Source organism: Sciurus carolinensis, chromosome 2 (assembly GCF_902686445.1).
Source record: "Sciurus carolinensis chromosome 2, mSciCar1.2, whole genome shotgun sequence".
NCBI classification, from domain to species: Eukaryota; Metazoa; Chordata; class Mammalia; order Rodentia; family Sciuridae; genus Sciurus; species Sciurus carolinensis.
The window spans coordinates 25,823,347-25,846,312 of NC_062214.1; the positions used below are offsets into that span (position 1 = coordinate 25,823,347).

Below are 22,966 nucleotides of genomic sequence, written 5' to 3' on the forward strand. Positions count from 1 at the left end.
TTAAGTAGCTAATATCTATATTATCTATAAAATATTTTATAGATAATATCTATATTATCTATAAATTATTATCTATATTTATAGATAATATCTATAATATCTATAAAATATTTTATAGATAATATCTATATTATCTATAAAATATAATAGCTATAATAAGACATTCCAAAGACAATCACGCACAAATAGGGAACAATCCTTGCTTATATTCTTTTTCTCTCTCCTGTGAACATAAAAGAACACACATTTTATACTCCAGCCTGGCTTCTTATTTAAAAAATTTAAACATTCTAAAACGTGGGACAAATAACTCCAGATCACTCACACCTACATCAGACTTACCATAATCAAACTTCTAGATATTTTCTTGTTGGATTTTTGGATTTAGATCTGAATTTATATTGTCTTATTTGTTCTTAGAGGTAAATGCATGATTGCCTTCCAGCTGGGCGAACAGCCAAAGCAGGGGATGAACACATTCTTCCCACTTCAGCCTACAGAAGGGCATCAGGGCTGACGGGGAGAACAGGCTGTGTCTCTCAATTCTGTGTGCGGGGAAAGTAAGTGACCTCAAATTTCCTGTATCTGGCCACATAATGCACTGCCCACAGTTTAGAAGTTTGGGGGCATATCATGTCATTCTGTTCTGATTCAGTGCATAAGAATCCAAGACTGTGGAAGGTGACATAGCATACAATTCACTCGACCAAAAGTCCTGGCTGCCTCCACCTCTGGGAAGCTTGGCTATGAGGCTCTTTCTGATCATTGCAATTCTGCTAATCCAGAAACCCACAGGTAACCCAGAGCTTTCTAGGGCCTTGCTCAAACCAACAATGGGTGGGCGCATTTCCAGAGCCCAAGGGAGTTTCGCGATCCACAGTATGGAAAAATAGGGGTCTGGGGAGGACTTACGTCCAATCATCAATGTTCTACATTCCTTCTTCCTCGGACCATTTACCCTGATACTGTCTTTTGAAATTAGTATTCTGAGAGCTTAAAAGAGGTCATAATTTCCTCTGGGAATGCCTCATAATAGAAAGGAATGAGCCCCATATCTCAGGATACCTTTGCTTCTCTGAATACAGTATTTACTTTGACCCTCAGTCATGTTTTCTTCCATTCAAATTTGCATTTTAGGTTGTTATGCTATAGCGTGTGGGTAGTGGAAGAAGCGCAAGCTCTGCAGTCAGGTTTAAGAAACATCTTCGGGGTTGGGGATATAGCTCAGTTGGTAGAGTGCCTGCCTCGCAAGCACAAGGCCCTGGGTTCAATCCCCAGCACCACAAAAAAAAAAAAAAAAAAAAAAGAAACATCTTCAACGTCGACTCATTTGTCAGCTTTCAATGAGCAGGGATGAGTCCTGTGGGCCTCAGTTTCTTCATCTATGGAGATGATAACAACTAGAGAGGTTTCACTAAATGGTAGAACAGCTGTGAGGCACCCAGTGTAGTGCTTGGCACATACAAAGAATTTTTTTAAAAATTTGAAATAGGGGCTGGGGAGATGCTCAGTTGGCAGAGTGCTTGCCTTGCAAGTACAAGGCCCTGGGTTCGATCCCCAGCACCGCCAAAAAAAAAAAAAAAAAAAAAAAAAAAGAAATAGTTTCCTATTTCAAAACCAAATCTCTTATATTTATCCCTTAATTATATAGAATTAGAAATGGTCTACCCATGCCCCTTAAATTTCCTAGGTTCTAGAACTTAGGATTTAGAGGGATCATCTTGGTTTACAGAAGCCAAAATGTGAGTATCCCAATTCATAGATCCCTGAAAATATTTAGGATTACCAAAAGAAAGAATATATCAAGGTAAGCAAAGTTCTGGGACTGCACGTTGGAGGAATTCTTGCCTCTGGGGGAATGAAACTGGTCCCAGAACTAGAAGGACATCTGATTAGGACATGTGCATTGGCAGAAGTGTGTAATACTAAGAATCAAACACTTAACAATTAGAAAAAATTAAAAAGAGACTCAGCAGAGGAGGGAGATTATGGAAGGAAAAATGCTTAACTAATCAGCAGGAAAGTGATTCTTGGCCATGACAGTGGAAATGAAACCAAGAGCCTTAATACATAGTAACAATTTACTGTTCTCTGGGCATCAAAGGTGGGCATAGTGCCCTGGAAGCAAATGGGAAGAAGCAGATTGGCTGAGGTTCCTGGGTAGAGCATAGTCTGCAAGGAGCTCCTCATTTATCTTCTCAAACAAGATTCGATGTTCTCAGCAGAATCTATCAGATATTGGAGGGAAGCCCCAAATTCTGTCAGATCTAAATGAGTGAGTCAGTTAAAAATAAACACTGAGACTCACCTTGTTAGAAAGTCCTTTTGGGGGGATATTATGAGACTATACCTTGTAGATAGTCCATCCCCCAATCCCTACAAACCTCCTCTGCCTTCCCCAGAACCAAAGCTGCTGCCGACTGCAAACACTGATCTTGGGCTATTCTTCTTATCTATGCACAGAAACTGAACAACTTAAGAAATGCTGGGGTCACTACATACAAGGACACTGCAGGAAAGTCTGTAGAGTAACTGAAATACGTGAGGTGCTATGTGAGAACAGGAGATACTGTTGCCTCAACATCAAGCAACTGGAAGAACGGAAAAAAATCACACAGCCACCTCGTCCCAGACCATTAACATTCGCGGCCACTTTTGCTTCAGACATGGAAGAAGAAATACTGCCTTCCTCAGACCCACCAGCAGATCCTATGTAAATCAAGTACAATTTTTCCATTCATTATTCCTCAACCTATTCCAATAAACTAAGTTGATGAGAACCACATCTTCTCCCTGCTGGTTCAGTAATCTCCAGAATAGCCTTCATACAGATTCTCAAAAAGATCCACTTAGTCTTTAACCGGATGCTGAGCACATACTGCCCAACAGCTGATGGATTGGCAAGGACAACGCAGAACCTCCCTTTGGAAAAGCGATTTCAACCAGGGCACTTTAAAAACAAACAAACAAACAAAAATCTACAAGGTGAAGTACTGAAATTAGAAACTCAGGAAAATTGACAATGTAATTTAGGAGCAGGGAAAGCAAAGCAGGTGTTCAGTGGAAACCTCACCATGAGTTCACATTTAAAGTGATGTCTGGTGAGATATTTAGGATTTTATTTATTTATTTATGTATTTATGTATTTATTTGGTACAGGAGATTGAACCCAGGTATGCTTAATCACTAAGCCACATCCCCCGCCCTTTTTTATGTTTTATTTAGAGCAGGACCTTGCTAAGTTGCTGAGGCTGGATTTGAACTTGCCATCCTCCTGCTTCAGCCTCCTGAGCCGCTGGGATTACAGACGAGCAATACTGCACCAGGTCGATGTTTAGGATTTCAACAGACAAGTGTTGGTAGAAAAGGCAAGGGGGAAAGGGAGGCAGAGGATTCAATATTAGAGAGAGATTTGAAGATGTTATGTTGTTATCTTTGAAAATGAAGGAAGGAACCATTAATCAATCTGGGCAACTTCTAGAAGCCGGAGAAGGTTATGAAATAGATTTTCTCCTAGAACCTCCTGAAAGGATGCAGGCTTCAAGACCTTGGTTTTAGCCCACATCAATGCACCCTAGACTTCTTACCTCTGTAACTTTAATACAATAAATTTGGGTTGCTTCGAGACACTAAAATAAAATGAAAAAATAAAAAGAGAAGGGAACAGAATGGTATTAACAAATGGAGGGAAATCAGGAAATCCTGGGTGTTTCAGGAAGGCGTGTATGTACTTTGGATGAAAACCAGGATATTCTAAAGTGAGCTCCGGGGAAGTCTGATTTCCTCAGTGCCTGTGTGCGTACTGGCAGGGAGCAGGGCAGACTGAAATGAGGAGGTACGTAAATGACCACGGCAGAAGCTGGTCCGAATCGCAGTGCTCTGAGATTTTATTGTTGACTTGACAGGCAAGACAATGCGAGAATAATCCATGCATCTGCCTCTCCTCATTCTTAAAGATGTGCCTTTTGAACACAAGGAACGTGAAACCTTTCTGCTCTAACTACAGTTCAATTCATTTTCCAGTTTTGTTTCTTATATCAAGTTGCCATAACAATTTCAGGCATATTTTAAGATTTCATACGGCCATTGGCATCCCCCCCACTAATAAGTGGCGTGTGTTCTTTTAATTCTCTTCATTTCCCTTATTCTAGGGCTGGGGTAAGGAAGGTGCAAGGTGACCCTGGAACACCTTCTAGTGCCAGAAAGGAAGGCAGTGCTTCAAATACAGAAGGATGGGGGCGTGCGAAAGGGACAGAAGAGTCAGTGTGACCGAAGTTGGGACCTTTTTTTTTTTTAAGGTGGACACAATGCCTTCATTTTATTTTTATGTGGTGCTGAGGATCAAACCCAGGGCCTTATGCATGCTAGGTGGGCGCTCTCCCGCTGAGCCACAACCCCAGCCCCAAAGTTGGGGCCTTCTGAGCAAAAAATTAATAGCATGGCACCGATCATAATACAATATGTAAAACAATATCTGAGTCCAAGCTGATATGAGTAAACAATTGAAAAAAAATCCCTGACTTGGCGAGAAGAGACAGATCGCCCGTGGAGAATTACTCTGAGTCACTTACCTAGATGGTCCTTTTCGGAAGGAAATAGACTCTAACCTCCCTGTCCCTTGAAGAAGAGCTGTGCTTCCAAGGCAGGAGCATAGAAAGGAGGAAAGGGCCACCTACGTGGGGAACCTGATCAAATCCTACTTCAGATTTTATGGAGAAGCCGTATTGACGGCAGAAACCTGTGAAGTAATGTGCTGCGAATGCTGGTCCTCTGTCACCTGCCTCCCCCAAATCCATAGCCGCAGACCAGTGATGAGAAACACGTGGGGCAAGGGACCTCAAATCAGATGAGAAATTAATGAGAAATGTCTGGTCAGTACTGCACAAAACTCTCAGATCCACCCAGATCGAGGACATCGGAGATCCTGTCACAGAGCAGAGAGGGCTGAGGGGACAGGACAAGGGGAGCGTGGCTTCCTGAATGGGCTCCAGGAATAGGAAGAGGACGCTGGGAAGAAACTACTGGGGTCCTGAGAGTAGAGGTTCCTTAGCGACGATGCCCTTCCCTGCAACAGGGGCATGGAGTGACCTCAGGTGGGACTGGAAGAAATGGGGTGGGGAGGAGGCAGGAGCTTCCGGTACTGGCTTTATACCAGTTCCATAAATCTAAAACTTTTTTTTTTTTTTAACCATCAAGTTCCTTTATTTCACAATAAATTTAAGTTCTGCCAGTACAAGACTTCATGGACACCATTCAGATGACCCCTGTAGTTTTGTCATGACTTTCTTTTATTTATTTATTTTTTATTTTTACAGACGGCATGTTGATTCATTGTACACAAATGGGGTACAGGTTTTCATTTCTCTGATTGTACCCAATGTGGATTCACACCATTTGCGTAATCATACAGGGACACAGGGTAATGATGTCTGTCTCAGTCCACTGTCTTTCATTCCCCTGCCCCCCCTCCCTCTATGTAATCCAAAGTTCCTCCCTTCTTCTCTTACCCCCACCCCCATTATGTATCATCATCCAATCATCAGGGAAAACATTTGGCCTCACTTGGCATGATATTCTCCAATATCATGCTAAAACTGTTCTTGAACAAAGAGTTTATTTAAACTTTGAAAACTAAACACAAAATCAACTGAGGGAGGCTCTTCTATGGAAGAACTTCTCTCATTATTTCTTCATGAGATGCTGGGTGGACTCCAGTGGAGGCAACCGGAAATGAATCTCTCTTTACAGGAAGTATTAACCATGACAGGGTACGTTTCTTTACAAGAGGAAGGGTAATTCAATCTTCTATTTCTTTTAATCAACTGGGTTTCTTTTTTTTTTTGAAGATTCTCACACTCGTTAGCCTAATATACTTCATAATACCACCCTTTCACCTTTTCAATGTCTATTAAGATATGTAGTGACATTTCTTAGTTCTTTTCTGATATCGATTGTTCATTCTTTCCTTGATAACACTCACTATTCACTTACTAACGGATTAGTCTTTAGGAAGAGTACTGGGAAGCCGGAGGGCCCGTGTCCACAGGCTGGGTGCACTGCAGGAACTGGGCTGGGGCTGTAGTAGGCCTGAAAACTAGGGCCATAGGGCCAGTCCAGGGCTGCTGGCAGCCCCTGTCCTAGGGCCACTAGGGCCAGCCTGGCACTAGGGCCTATCTAGATCCTGAAGTCATTGGGGACAGCCTGGAGCTGGGCCAGGCCTAAGGACTAGCCAGACCTTGAGCCCAAGGCTGCCATATCTCCGCTAGCACCAGGGTGGGTACTTAGCTCAGTTCGCAGAACAAGCCCAGAGCCTAGAGCTGCAGAAGTAGGCCTGGCCCTGGTGGGCCTCCAGCCTGTATCCTCAGGGACCAGCCCAGAGGCTGGGTCAGCAGGTGCCAGCTTGATGATTAGGACCCGGGCGTGCCTAGAGCTGAGGCAGGCCCGAAGCCAGGCTAACGGTGGTCCAGACCAGTGGTGGGGCCAGGACTGGACACCAAGACCCCCGAGAAGGCCTGGAACCCAAGGCCAGGGCCGTGGGGACCTACCAAGTGCTGGATTTTACTGGGGGGAGGGCGCCTCCTTTGGGGACTGCAGCCATGTCTGGTGCTTACTTGCCTCTGCTCCCCTAGAGGCACCCTCTCTCCTTGTGCTGCCTGAGGACAGCTGGGGAGGAGCAGTGTGAGCAGTGTGAGATCGTGAGAGCTCACGCTCTTCAAGACATCTTGTCTGATTTCTGTACTACGCCTGGGGTCGCCTCTCTCGCCAGGTTTCCTTGGTTCTTGGGAAGGTCCTTTCCTCATGGATGGTTGTTCAGACTGAGGTTTCTTGCAAGACGATGAGCTTGGGAAAGTCCTGTCTGCAATTTTGTTGGCCTTGATTGTGCCTTCGGAAGCACAACAGAAGTCATGAAAAATTTAAAAATACAGCTAGGGTCTATACACAGGCCAGGTATGTGTGTGCTTGCGGTCATGCACATATTACCAGTTATGTTGTTTGCAATATGCTCTTTTCTAATTAATTTCTTGTGGATGTACACGATGGTGAGATTCACTGCGGTCTATTCATTTATATGTAGGAATGTATGTCAGATTCATTCCACTGTCTTTCCTTAGCTCATTCCTCACCTCTTCCCTTTATTCCCATTTTGTCTACTCCACTGAACTCCTATTCTTTTTTTTTTTTTAATCCTCCCCACTTATTGTGGATTAGCTTCCACATAGGAGAGAAAATATTCAACCTTTGACTTTTTGGGACTGGCTTATTTCACTTACCGTGATAGTCTGCAGATCCATCCATTCACCCACGAATGTCATAAATTCATTCTTCTTTATGGCTGAGTAATACTCCATTGTGTATACATACCACATTTACAAGATATAGTCCATGCTTTTATAATTATGTCAAAATGGATTCTGCTGTCATGTATAACTATGAAGAACCAATAAAAAAAAGACATAGGCTCTTTTCTCAACATGGTCAGGGTTTTTTAATTCCTTTCCCATCACAGTAATGTTTACTACTATTCTTTTCTTTCCTCAAAAGGTGGCTTTATTGAAAGCAAAAAAAAAATAATAATAATAACAAATTTCAGTTGCCTGTTCATATGAATAATGAAAGTATATGTAATAAGTGTATGAGGATAAGACATTGTTAACGCAAATAAAATATCCAAAGACATTATTTTATAATATTATTATTATCTAATTACTTTTTTTTTTTTTTTTTTTTGGATGCTGGGGATTGAACCCAGGGCCTTGAGCTTACAAGGCAAGCACTCTACGGACTGAGCTACCTCCCCAACCCCCTCTAATTCCTTTTTGAGAAGTTGCCTCAGATTCATTTCATGGTAATAGTAATACCATCTCTGATGGGATGGGCATTTCCCCTTGCCAGCTTCAGTCCTGAATGATTCTAGGAATTATCTTACAATCTTCTATTTTACATTGTTTTTAATTTACATATGATATTTATACATATTTATGGGTTACAGTAGAGACTAGAACAGTGGTCACTAAAGGCTAGGAGGAAGTGTGGAGAGAAGATAGAAAGAGGTTGGATAAGGAATACGAAAACACAGTTAAACAGAGGAAATACTTCCAGTGTTCCGTAGCACCATAGGGTAACTGCAGTCTACAATTTTTACACATTTCAAAATAGCTAAAATCGTTCAAAGATTCCCAACACATAGAAGTCATTCTGAGATGAAAATGCCAATTATCCCAACCTGATTATTACACCAAGTATACAATTATTGAATTCTCATGCCACTAATATTAACTAAACAATAGATCGCAGACCCTCCCAAGATGGCAGGTTACAGGCACCCAGAAGTCACCTGCATCTCCACAAGAGAGACTCACAGAACACAACTGCTCATTGAGGTGGGTGACGGTGGGAGAATGCTGGAGCGCAGCAGTAGACAGACTCGGAGAAACCCAGAGACATGGCATCGTGGAACAGAAGGAGAGACAGCTGCCCCAGCACCCCTCACGCAGAAGGGTGGCAGAAGTGAGGGGGGCCCCTCGCAGGGGCAGAGGAGAAAGAGGCAAAGTCCCAGGGAGCGCCACTGGCACGGGCTTTGCACCTGGTTGTAGGCTGTGGTTCCTTGTTGTGCTGTGACACTAAACTCGACACTACACGACCCACATATATCCCAGGGCACATCATTAAGAGAAGGCTGCTCACTAAGAAGGTGTTCACATGATCATGGAAGAGATATCCAGCCCAAGAGGGCACAGAGCTCAACACAGAAATACAGGAACACGGAGAAACAAGGCGACAGGACACCTCCTACAGTCATGGCTCCGTAGTAACAGGCACCAAAGGCATCCAAGTGGGCAAAATGCCAGAAAGAGTTCAGAAGGATGAGTTCATAAAAGACCCAATGAAATCCAAGAGAATACAAATAAACAGCCAAACCAATAAGGACGCCAACACAGGACATAAATAAGCAATTCAATAAAGAGAGTGATTTGAAAAAGAACCAAATTGATATCTTGGAAATGAAAAGCTCAACAAGTCAGATTAAAAAAAAAAATTTTTTTTAAAGCCAAAAACCTCAACAACAGACTAGATCAAACAGAAGGAAGAACATCAGAGCTTGAAAGTAGCCCTGCCAAAATAGAACATTTAGACAAGCCACAAATTAAAAAAGAAGAGACTGAAAAGAGGGCAGGTATGGTGGCACACTCCTGTGATCCCAGGGGTTTGGGAGGCTGAATCAGGAAAATCATGAGTTCAAAACCAGCCTCAGCAACTTAGTGAGGTCCTAAGCAACTCAGCAAGACCCTGTCTCTAAATAAAATACAAAAAAAGGGCTGGGATGTGGTTCAGTGGTTGAGTGCCCCTGAATTCAATCCCTAGTACCAGAAGTAATGATAATAATAATAATAATAATAATAATAATAAAGCATAAAAGTTCTTTGGGACACCACAAAAGATCAAATTCTGGATATTAGCATACTGGAAGGAGAAAAGCCACATGCTGAGGACACAGAAAACATATTCAACCAGGTTCTGCAACAAAAGCAGTACTGAGGGGGAAATGAACAGCAGCGAGCATGCACATCAAAACAAACAAACAACAACAAAAGGAAACAGAGCAAGCTGAAACACAGAACCCGACAATGCACCCCAGGGACTTAGAAACACAAGAACAAACCAAACCCAAAGTCAGTCAAGGGGAAGAAATAAAGAAATAATAAAGATGTGAACAGAAATGAATAGAGACCAAAAGAACAATACCAAGGAATGGTTTTTTAAAAAGAGAAGATTCTTAGAAAAGAAGCAAATTGAGAAAATCTTTCCTAAACTAACCCAAATAGAGAAAGGCTCAAATAAATAAAATAAAGGTTGACAAAAGAAGCATTGTATCAGATACCACTGAAATTCAAAGGATTATTAGGGACTATGTTGAAAAATTACCTGCAAATAAATTGGAAAATCTAGAAAAACTGGACACATTTCTGGAAATCTGTGACTTACCAAAATTGAACCAAGAGTTCATTAAAAAAAAAAAAAAAAAAAAAAAACTAGAGATCAATACCAAGTAATGGGGTTGAAGCAGAAACAAAGTCTCCCAATAAAGACAAGACAAGAACCAGATGGATTCATTGCTTAACGTTATTAGACTTTTAAAAAACTAACACCAATGCTCCTTGAACTATTCCACAAAATAGGCAGGGGAGGAGCTCTTTCAAGTTCATTCCATAGAGCCAGTCTCACCTTGCTACCAAAACCTGAAAAGGGCACAAGCAAAAAAGAAAATTACATCCCAATATCCTTGATGAACATAGATGGAAAATCCTCAACAAAGCACAAATAAAAATAAAAATTTAGCAAAAAGAAAAGAAAGATGGAAAAAATACTTTCAATGAATTAAACATCATATACCACTGGGAAAAGTGGCACATGCCTGTAATAACTACTACTCAGGAGGCTGAGGCAAGAGGATCACAAGTTTGAGGCCAGCCTGGGCAACCTTAGCAAGAAATAGGCAGGAGACGTAGCTCAGTCTGTTTATAATCAAATTGCTTTGATTCCAAAGAGGCAATGATGATTCAATATATACAAATCATTACATGTAGTACAGCACATGAATAGAATCAAGGATAAAAATCACATGATCAACTCAATAGATGCAGAAATAAAAATCCTTTGATACATTTCAACATTGCTTTATGATAAAAGTCCTGAATAAATTAGGCATAGAAGGATCATGCCTCAACGTAATAAAAGCTATCTATGACAGACTCACAGGTAACATCACACTGAGTGGGAAGGGATGAAAACATTTTCTCCAAGGTCAGAACGACACAAAGGCATCCACTTTCACCACTCTTATTCAATACAGTACTGGAAATTTTAGCAAGAATAATTAGACAAGAGAGAGAAACAGAAGGATACAAATAGGAAATTAAAAGGATACAAATAGGAAAGGAGGAAGTCAAATTATTCCTGTTTGCTAATGATGTGATTCTACACTTAGAAAAACCTAAAGACTACACCAGAAGACTCTTATAACTGATAAGCAAATTTAGCAAAGTAGCAGGATACAAAAATCAACATACAAAAATCAATAACTCATCTATATGCCAGTAATGAACTTGCTGAGAAAGAAATCAGGAAAGCAATCCCATTTGTAATAGCTTCAAAGCAAAACAAAACAAAATATCTCAGAATAAGCCTAACCAAGAAGGTAAAATACCTATAAAATAAAAATTACAAAATATCAAAGAAAGTAATTGAAGAACACAATAGTAGATGGAAAGACTTCCCATGTTCATGGATTGGGAGAATTAATATTGTTAACATGACCATACTACCAAAACCAAGCTACAGATTCAATGCAATCCCCATCAAAATACCAATGACATTCTTCACAAAACAAGGAAAAAAATCTAAAAATCCACACAGAAGCACAAAAGACCCTGAATAGCCAAAACAATTCATGTAGGCATAAAAACAGGCATGTAGTCCAATGGAAGAAAAGATTCAGAAATAAACCCATACATCTACAGTCAAGCAATTCTCCACAAAGGTGTTAACAAGAAACATTGGAGAAAAGATGACCTGTTCAACAAATGGTGCTGAGAGGACTGGATATCCACATGAAGAAGATTTAAACTCCACCCCATCACTCACGCTGTTCAATGATCGACTCAAAATGTGTCATAGATCTTAATGTAAGACCTGAAGCTCTGAAACTACGAGGGGAAAACACTCCCAAGACATTGACACAGGCCACGATTTTCTGAATAGAACTCAAATAGCTCAGAAAACAAAAGCGAGAACTGACAAATGGGATTTCACCAAATTAAAAAGAAGCTGTGCAGCAAAGGAAATAACCAAGAGAATGAAGAGAAAAACCTACAGAATGAGAGAAAATCGTTGCCAGATGTTCATCTGACAGATGATTAATATCCGGAACACAAAGAACCTTAAAATGCACCAACAAAAGAACAAGTAATCCAATCCAATAAATTGGCAAATGATACATGCAGATATCCTACAATATGTACAATCAGAAAAATGAGAATTATACTCCATTTATGTATGATTTATCAAAATGTATAAATGCATTCTACTGCATGCATTTAAATGCATGTACAACTAATTAGAACAAATGAAAAAGTTTCAAAAAATATGATGTCCAAATGGCCAATGCATATATGAAACAAGGTTCAACATTATCAACCCTCAAGGAAATGCAAATCATAACCTTGCTGAGATTATATCTCACCCCAATCAGAATGGCTATTCTCAGAAAGACAAAGGAACAGGTGTTAAGTAGGATGTAAAGAAAAGGGAACTCGAGCCCCGGGCAGTGGCGCATGCCTATCATGCCAGCGAATTGGGAGGTTGAGGCAGGAGGATTGCAAGTTCAAAGCCAGCTTCAGCAATGGAGGCGCTTAGCAACCCAGTGAGACCCTGTCTCTAAATAAAATACAAAGTAGGGCTGGGGATGTGGCTTAGTGGTTGTGTGCCCCTGAATTCAATCCCTGGTACACCCCCCCAAAAAAAAGAAAGAAAAGGGAACTCTTTTACACTGTTCATAGGAATGTAAATTAATGCAGTCATTATGGAAAATAGTACAGAGGTTCCTCAAACAACTAAAAATAGAACTACCATGTGATCCAGCTAGACCACTCCTGGGTCTATACTCAAAGGAAACAAAGTCAGTATGCAAAAGAGCTACCTGCACCACTCTGGAAAGCAGTGTGGAGATTCCTTAGAAAACTTTGAATGGAACCACCATTTGACCCAGCTATCCCACTCCTCGGTCTAGACCCAAAGGACTTAAAATCAGCATACTACAGAGATACAGCCACATCAATGTTCATAGCTGCTCAATTCACAACAGCCAGACTGTGGAACCAACCTAGATGTCCTTCAACTGATGAATGGATAAAGAAACTGTGGTATATATATATACAATGGAATATTACTCAGCTATAAAGAATAATAAAATTATGGCATTTGCAGGCAAATGGATGAAACTGGAGAATATCATGCTAAGTGAGATAAGCAATCTCAAAAATCCAAAAGATGAATGATCTCACTGATAAGCGGATGATGACACATAATGGGGAGTGGGAGAGGGGCAAGAATGGAGGAAGGAGGGACTGTATAGAGGGAAAAGAGGGGTGGGAGGGGTTGGGGGAATGAAAAAATAATGGAATGAATCAAACATCATTACCCTATGTAAATATATGATTATGCAAATGGCATGCTGTTACTCCATGTACAAACAGAAACAACATGTATCCCATTTGTTTACAATAAAAATAAATTAAAAAAAAAAAGAGCTACCTGCAAACTCATGTTGATTGAGGCACTGTTTAACATAGTTGGGATATGGCATCCGTCTAGGTGCCCATCAACAGTAGAATGAAAATACAGTATACACACACAAGGGAGTGTTATCCAGCCATCAAGAAGAATAAAATCCTGTCATTTGTAGGAAAATGGATGAAACTGAAAGACATCACATTATGTGAAATAACAGGGTCACATGTTTTCTCTCATATGTGGAAAAAAAATGTGACATGAAAGTAGAAGCGGGATTTTCAGGAAAGGGGAAGAGGCCTGTGAGGAAAGCGGGAAGTGAGGGGGAAGAGGGGGCAGAAGGGAGCTGGACCCAGTCAAGGAGCAAGATATGCATGTGTGTAAATGTTTCAGTGAAACCCATTTATTTATGCCATTAATGTGTGTTGACAATTATAATAAGAAAGAATACTTTTTTATTTTCCTCCTTCAGATTGGTTAACTTTATTTTAATATAGTTGTGTACCATGATTCAATTTCATTCTTATAAGTTGTAATAATTGCTCCCCCCCCCTTCTCACCATGTTGAAACACAGCAAGAATGCCAAAGGATCGCAATCATGTCACTTTCCTGTTTCCACGTTGACACAGTATAGGGATGTCAGATGTGCTATGTGATTTGATTTCCGGACTGAGAAGACAATATTTAATAGGACCCAGGCTGTTGATATTTGTCTGACAATGTGCTATTTGGTTAGGGAATAACAGTTACATTTGAATTTCTATTGCTTTTCATTATTTTTTACTAATTTAGCCGTGTTTGTCTGACATCACTAATTGAGTTTTGGGGGAAAAATTTGAAAAGTACCAAACTGGGCTAATGAATATTTACATATTCCCAATGACTGCTGATTCACTAAAGTTAAATTAGAATCTATTCATGACAGCACCTCATCATCATATAATGGCTTTCCACGTGGCTTGTCTTCAGTATTTTATTATCTCTAAAACCAATCATTTAAATGGACCTCACCTGTAGACACTCACTATTCTGGCCTTTGCTAATTAAGTCTCACTAAGAGCAAACCTATTATTTCTACCCCTGTGACTATGAACTCTCCCTGTACACAATTTGTCATGTCTAAGAATATTTGAGCTCCAACTGGCAGCTTGATGAGCAACACAAAATGAGGAGGGATATGGCATCTTGCAGCCCAAACCTGGTGCACAGTCCATCCTCAGGAAGAAACAGACAGGCGGGCAACAAACATACATTCTCCTTGACAATTTTGACCACCCCGATGGAAACGATTCCTTAATTTTTCATCAAGAATTTTTTTTCTTTTCCTTTTTCTTTTTATGATTGCTTATGTGCTCAGTGGTTCATGGACTTTTGTACATATACATATTTGTCTCTCTTTTCTCCTTTCTAGCATTTTTTGAAGGTAGTTACTCTTCATGACTGTCTTTTGAGGTTTTGAAATTTTTGATTAGAATATTTTGGTTCTGTTTTTTATTGGTTTTCATTTATCTGTTCTCTAGATCCTCTTTCTCTCTCTTCTTTTGCATTCTTTTTCACTCTTCCTTTAATTTTTTACTTCTATTTTTCTCTCCTCCTCCCTCATAATCATAACATTCTATGTCTCTTCTGAATTCTGTTCACCTTTTGAGATTGCAAACTCTTTTGCAAACTTACAGTTTTTACTTGTGCCAATCTTATATGATTTCTATTCTTTGTGCTGGTTAACACTATAGCTGTCAAAATAGAAACTAAGTATTAATGCTGTATATTGTTTGCATTGATGGTTGTTATTATTTGTCTCCCCCTAAACTATGAAGTACTGGAAACTTCCAGGGACACTCTAAGTTCATAGGGTAGAAACTCTGCTGCCCCAGATTCATATAGATGGGTAGACCCACAAACAATATGAAAAGGCAAAGAAACGAACCATTGCAATCAAACCAAAATACCTCAATAACAGAATTCGTTGACAACACAGTGGAGGAAATGTCAGAGAAGGAATTTAGAAAATTCATAGTTAAATTGATATACGAGATAAAAGTCAATGTCAGAAGTGAAATCAAAGAGAAAATACAAGAAGTGAAAGATCAAGAAGGAAATAGAGATTCTGAAGAAGAATCAATCGGAAATCCTCGAAATGAAGTAATCAATAAACCAAATTAAAAATTCACTGGAAAGTATCCCTGACAGACTTGACCACCTGCAAGATAGTTTCAGACAATGAAGACAAAACAAATAATCTTGAAAATAAAGTTGGGCATGGAGAAAAGATGTTGAGAGACCATGAACAGAATTTTCAAGAACTATGGGATAGCATGAAAAGAGAAAATTTAAGATTCATTGGGATGAGGGCTCTGCAATACAAACTAAAGGAATGTACAATGTTTTAAGTGAAATAATATCAGAAAATCTCCCAAACCTTAAGAATAAAATGGAAAATTAAATACAGGACTCCAAATACACAAAATTACAACAGACCCACACCAAAGCACATTATTATGAAAATTCCTAGAGAATAAGGATAGAATTTTAAAAGATGCTAGAGAAAAAGGACAGGTCACATGTAGAGGTAAACTAATCTGGATTTCAACTAATTTCCCAAATCTTAAAAGCTAGGAGGTCTTGGAATGACATATACCACACTGACAGAAAATGGATGTGAACCAAGAATTCTATACTCAGCAAAATTAAGTTTCATAATTGAAGATTACATAAACATTATCCATAATAAACAAAAGTTAAAAGAATTCACATCTAGAAAGCCTTAACTACAAAACATACTCAATAAAAATATTTCACAGAAAAAAATTAATGAAATTCCAGCAGCTTGGGAGGCTGAGGCAGGAGGATTGCAAGTTCAAAGCCAGCTGTAGCAAAAGCAAGGCTGTAAGCAACTCAGTGAGACCCTGTCTCGAAATAAAATACAAAATAGGGCTGGGGATGTGGCTTAGGGTAGAGCACCCCAGGTTCAATCCTCTAGTACCAAAAAAAAAAAAGAAAAAGAAAAAGAAAAAATGAAATCCAGCAGAGGGAAGAACTACACTAAAATAACAGTCAATTAAAGAAGAAACTAATTCAAATTAAAGATTAGACATAAATCAAAATGGGAGGGAATAAAAATCATCACTCAATAATAACATTGAATGTAAATGACCTAAACTCATCAATCAAAAGACATAGATCAGAAGATTGGATTAAAATCAAGACCCAGAAATATGCTTTCTCCATGAGACTAACCTCATAGGCAGGCACATTCACACACTGGAAGGTGAAAGGATGGGGAAAAACTTATTGTTCATATGGATCTTATAAACAAGCAGGGATTTCTATTCTCATATCAGATAAAGTAGACTTCAAACCAAAGTTAATCAAAAGGAACAAAGAAGGTCATTGCATACAGCTTAAGAGAATCATAGAACAAGAAATAACAATAGTAAATATTTATGCCCCAAACAATGGAGCATCTATGTACATCAAACAAATACTTCTCAATATCAAGAATCAAATAGACCACAACATAATAATACTTGTGACTTTAACACACTTCTCTTATCACTGATAGATCTTTCAAATAAAAACTAAATACAGAAATTATAGAGCTAAAAAATACAACTAATAATTTAGACTTAACAGACATATAGAATATTTCATCCATCAATGACTGAATATACTTCTCAGCAGCACATAGATCATTTTCTAATATAGATCATAATCTAGGTCAAAAGGCAACTCTTAGCAAATACAAAAAAAAAAAAATAAGGATAATACCTTGCATTCTATCAGATCATAATGGAAAGAAATTATAAATCAACTATAAGATAAAAATGAAGCTACTTGGACTGGGGTTGTAGCTCAGTACTGCACATTAAAAAAAAAAAGGTCAGGGGCTGGGGAGATAGCTCAGTCGGTAGAGTGCTTGCCTTGCAAGCATAAGGCCCTGGGTTCGATCCCCAGCACCCAAAAAAAAAAAAAAAAAAAAAAAAAAAAAAGGTCAGACTGGGGATATAGCTCAAGTGGCAGAGTGCTTGCCTCACATGTGTAAGGCACTTGGTTCAATTCTAAGCACTGCATATTTAAAAAAAAAAAAAAAAAGGTTAGACTGGGGGTATAGCTCAATTGGCAGAGTGCTTGCCTTGCATGCACAAGGTCCTGGGTTCAGTTTCCAGCACCATAAAAACAAAAAACAAAACAAAACAAAACAAAAAGTTCCATCAACAACTAAAAAGAGGGTTTTTTTTAAATGAAGCTACTCTAACACCTGAAGAGTAAATAATATGCTATTGAATGATAAATGGATAGCAGAAGAAATCAAGAATGAAATTTTTAAAATAGAGGTAAATGAGAATAGTGATACAACATATCAAAATCTCTGGGACACTATGAAGACAATTCAAAAGAGGAAAACTCATAGTTAAGCTATGGAACCAACCTAGGTGTCCTTTAACAGATGAATGTATAAACAAAATGTGTGTGTGTATATATATATATACATTATATATATATATATATATATATATATATATATAATGGAATATTACTCAGCCAGAAAAAAGAATGAAATTATGGCATTTGCTGGTAAATGGATGAAAATGGAGGCTATCATGCTAAGTGAAATAAACCAATCCCAAAAAAACAAAGGCTGAATGTTCTCTCTGATATGCAGATGCTGACTCACAATAGACTGGGGGGAGTGAGAGGGGAGGTTCACCAGGTTGAATGGGGGAGAGGAAGGGAGTGGGTATGGGGAAGAGTAAAATGAATCATACATTAACCTTCCTATATTCATATATGAATACACGAACAGTGTAACTCCACATCATGTATGACCACAAAAATGGGAAGTTATACTCATGTATGTATGATGTGTCAAAATGCATTCTACTGAGAGGAGACTGAAGATGATGGACTAGAGGGAGGCTGTGTTCCTTGTTGTTCCATAACTCAGATTTCAAGCAGAGGATGCTTCTCAGTGAGGTGGTTTTTGCTGCTTATCGATCCCCTACTTTTTACCCCATTTGTCTACTGCGATCACCCGCAGTCTGCCAGCATATTGACTAATTTTTGAGTGCAAATTGCTCACTGACTGGCATCTATCATCCACCATTTGCCTGCCTCTTGCCTGCCCATTGCCTGCCTTTTATCTACCCATCACCCACCACCCGAGGTCCACCTGCCAATCGTCCACTGGTAGCCAGCAGACCGCCAGTAGATTGCCAGCTGCCTGCTGTTGCCTGGAAGTCCGCTGTCACAGTACCTGCAGGTTTGGTTACACGTGGCTGCTGCCATTTTGAGACAACAACCAGAACCTGTAGGACCCCTGACCAGACCAATGGAACTCCATCTCCAGGACCCTTCAGCTCAACCAACAATTCCCTGCCTCCAGGACTCCCAGACCAATTGACCTCCAGGACCCCCAGCTGACCAACCCACACCCCAGCTGCAGCTCCCCATTTGCCAACACATTTAGAAGCCAAAGCAGCCATCTTGGATTATCCTGGAAGCAGTAGCTCCCATCTTTAGGTGGGGCAAATCCCATCCTGAGACGCCTGCTGGAGACTGGAAGTTCACTGTTAGGTACCTCTCATACATCAGGCTACTGAAGACTGGGAGGTTTGAATACTATATAACTGCCATAGTGCAGATTTTTTTTCTTTTTCCTTTTTCTTTTTTCTCCTTTTTGAAAATTTTTAAGTTTATATTTCTTTCCTTTTCTTGCTCTATTTTCCTTTTGTTTACCTGTTTCCTCAGAGTCTCTTTCTCCCTTTTCTCATGCTAATAACCAACTTCTATTGATGACACTTTCACTTTCTACAATCTAGAACTTCTATATACTCTTTTCTTTTCCCACTAACAGCTACATCCTACACCCCTCCCCATCCTCTTTGTCCTTCATTAGAAACTGCAGATCTTATTGCAAATCTATTTGTTATACTGTAGATAATAATTGAACTCATTCTGTTTATTATGACAATATTGTTAACATCTTCATAGGGACTATTTGGTTTAGGGCTGCATATTGTCTGTATTGGGGACTGCTAACATTGATCTCCCCCTTAAAGAAAAGATTTTGGAAACCTATACACTCACTATAAGCCTATAGGGGGAAACTGCAATACCCCAGATCTGCACTTCTAGGGGTAAGATACATGAACAACATGAAAAAACGGGAAGAAAATGAACCAAACAAACCTAGGTTCTATATTAATAGTATCCAGTGACAGCATGGTAGAAAAAATTTCAGAAAAGGAGTTCAGAACATACATAATTAAAATGATTCATGAAGCAAAGAATGAGATAAGAGAACAAATGCAGGCAATGAATGATCACTCCAATAAGCAGCTAAAAGAGCAACTGCAGGAAGTAAAAGATCATTTCAACAAAGAGACAGAGTTCAAATCCCCGGACCCTCAGGCTGGGCGGGGGACAAAAAAACTCTCTTGAATATGTCAACAAAGAGATAGAGATTCTTAAAACAAACAAACAAACAAACAAACAAACAAACAAACAAACAAAAAACAGAAATCCTTGAAATGAAGGAAACAACAAATCAAATAAAAAAACTCAATGGAAAGCATCACCAACAGACTAGATCACTTGGAAGACAGACCCTTAGACAATGAAGACAAAATATTTAATCTTGAAAATAAAGTTGCCCAAATAGAGAAGATAGTAAGAAATCACAAATGGAACCTCCAAGAACTATGGGACATCATGAAAAGATAAAATTTAAGAATTATCAGGATTGAGGAAGGCACAGAGATACAAACCAAAGAAAAGAACAACCTGTTCAATGAAATAATAACAGAAAAATTTCCAAACCTGAAGAATGAAATGGAAAATCAAATACAAGAGGCTTACAGAACATCAAATGCACAAAATCATAATAGATCCACACCAAGGCACATTATAATGAATATGACTAACATACAAAATAAAGATAGGATTTTGAAGACTGTGAGAGAAAATCATCAGATTACATATAGGGGGAAACCAATACAGATATCAGCAGATTTCTCAGCCCGGACCCTAAAAGCTAGAAGGGCCTAGAACGACATATTTCAAGCTCTGAAAGAACATTGTTGCCAACCAAGAATCCTACATCCAGCAAAACTAACCTTCAGATTTGAAGATGAAATGAAATCCTTCCATGATAAACAAAAGTTAAAAGAATTTACAAATAGAAAGCCTACACTACAGAATGTTCTCAACAAAATATTCCATGAGGAGGAAATGAAAAACAACAATGTAGGTCAGCAAAGGGAGGAACTACTTTAAAGGAAAAACCAATTAAAGGAGAAACCAAGTCAAGTTAAAAACCAAAAATAAGCCCAAATTACTGGGAATACAAATCATACCTTAATAATAACCTTGAACATTAATGACCTAAACTCATCAGTCAAAAGACATAGACTGGCAGATTGGATTAAAAAGAAAGACCCAACAATATGCTGCCTTCAAAACACTCATCTCATAGAAAAAGACATCCACAGACTAAAGGTGAAAGGATGGGGAAAAACCTACTGTGCACAAGGACTCAGTAAAAAAGCTGGGGATTCCATCCTTATTTCAGATAAAGTGGACATCAAGCCAAAGTTAGTCAGAAGGGATAAAGAAGGACATTTCATATTGCTTAAGGGAAACATAAATCAGGAAGACATGACAATCATAAATATTTATGTTCCAAACAATGGTGCATCCCTGTACATCAAACAAATACTTCTCAATTTTAAGAATCAATAATTCTGGGTGACTTTAACACACCTCTATCACCACTGGATAGATCTTCCAAACAAAAACTAAACAAAGAAACCATAGAACTCAATAACACAATCAATAACTTAGAATTAAAAGACAAATATAGAATATTCCATCCATCAACGAGCGAATTCACTTTCTTCTCAGCAGCACATGGAAGTTTCTTGAAAATAGACCATATGTTATGACACAAAGCAGCCCTTAGTAAATGCAAAAAAATAGAGATACTACCTTGTGTTCTATCAGATCATAATGGAATGAAATTAGAAATCAATGACAAAATGTAAAACAGAAATTACACCAACACCTGGAGAGTAAATAATATACTATTGAATGGAGCATGGATAACAGAAAACATTAGGGAGGAGATAAAAAAAATTCTTAGAGGTCAATGAGAATGATGATACAACATATCAAAATCTCTGGGACACTATGAAAGCAGTACTAAAAGGAAAATTCATTGCATGGAACACATTCAAGAAAAGAATAAAAAGTCAACAACTAAATGACCTAACATTACATCTCAAAGTCCTAGAAAAAGAAGAACAAAACAACACCAAAAGTAGTAGAAGACAGGAAATAATTAAAATCAGAACTGAAATCAATGAAATTGAAACAAAAGAATTCAAAAACTTGACAAAACTAAAAGTTGGTTCTTTGAAAAAGTAAACAAAGTAGACAAATCCTTAGCCACTCTAACAAAAAGAAAGAGAGAGAGAAAACTCAAATTACTAAAATTCGTGATGAGAAAGGAAATAGCACGACAGACACCACTGAAATACATAACATAATTAGAAGCTACTTTGAAAATCTATACTCCAACAAAATAGAAAATATCAATGACATCGACAAATTTCTAGAGACATATGATCCTCCCAAACTGAACCAGGAGGACATACACAATTTAAATAAATCAATTTCAAGCAATGAAATAGAAGAAGCCATCAATAGCCTACCAACCAAGAAAAGTCCAGGACCAGATGGATTCTCAGCCAAGTTCTACAAGATCTTCAAAGAATAATTCATTCCAATACTTCTTAAAGTATTCCAGGAACTAGAAAAGGAGGCAACCCTTCCAAACTCATTCTATGAAGATAGTATCACCCTCATACCCATACCAGAAAAAGACACATCAAGGAAAGAAAATTTTAGACCAATATCCTTGATAAATATAGATGCAAAAATCCTTAAAGTCCTGGCAAATTGCATATATTAAGAAGATAGTGCACCACGGTCAAGTGGGATTCATCCCAGGAATACAAGTTTGGTTCAACATCCAGAAATCAATAAATGTAATTCAACACATCAATAGACTTAAGATTAAGAATCAAGATTATTTCAATTGATTCAGAGAAACTGTTCAACAAAATACAACACTGCTTCATGCTCAAAACACTAGAAAAAATAGGGATAGTAGGAACATACCTCAACATTGTAAAGTCTATTTATGCTAAGTCCATGGCCAACATCATTCTTAATGGAGAAAAACTGAATGCATTCCCTTTAAAAACTAGAACAAGACAGGGATGCCTTCTTTCACCACTTCTATTCAACATTGTCCTTGAAATACTAGCCAGAGCAATTAGACATACTAAAGAAATTAAAGGGATATGAATAGGAAAAGAGGAACTCAAGCTGTCACTATTTGCTGATGACAAGATTCTCTATTTAGAGGATCCAAAAAACTCCACCAGAAAACTTCTAGACCTCATAAATGAATTCAGCAAGATAGCAGGCTATAAAATCAACATGCACAAATCTAAAGCATTTTTATTCATAACTGATGAAACATCTGAAAGGGAAATGAGGAAAACAACTCCGTTCACAACAGCCTAAAAATAAATAAAATACTTGGGAATCAATCTAACTGAAGAGGTGAAAGATCTCTACAATGAAAAACTACAAAACATTAAAGGAAGAAAT

At 38.6% G+C, this 22,966-nt stretch overlaps 1 protein-coding gene across 1 annotated transcript; it reads left to right on the forward strand.

The window, feature by feature from the left end:
* Positions 1-713: 713 nt before the first annotated feature.
* Positions 714-2,717, forward strand: Defb127 (defensin beta 127). Its single transcript, XM_047539237.1, has 2 exons — positions 714-795; positions 2,464-2,717. The coding sequence occupies exons 1-2, from the start codon at positions 747-749 to the stop codon at positions 2,715-2,717; spliced, it is 303 nt and encodes a 100-aa protein (XP_047395193.1). The 5' UTR covers positions 714-746.
* The last annotated feature ends 20,249 nt before the right edge of the window (positions 2,718-22,966 follow it).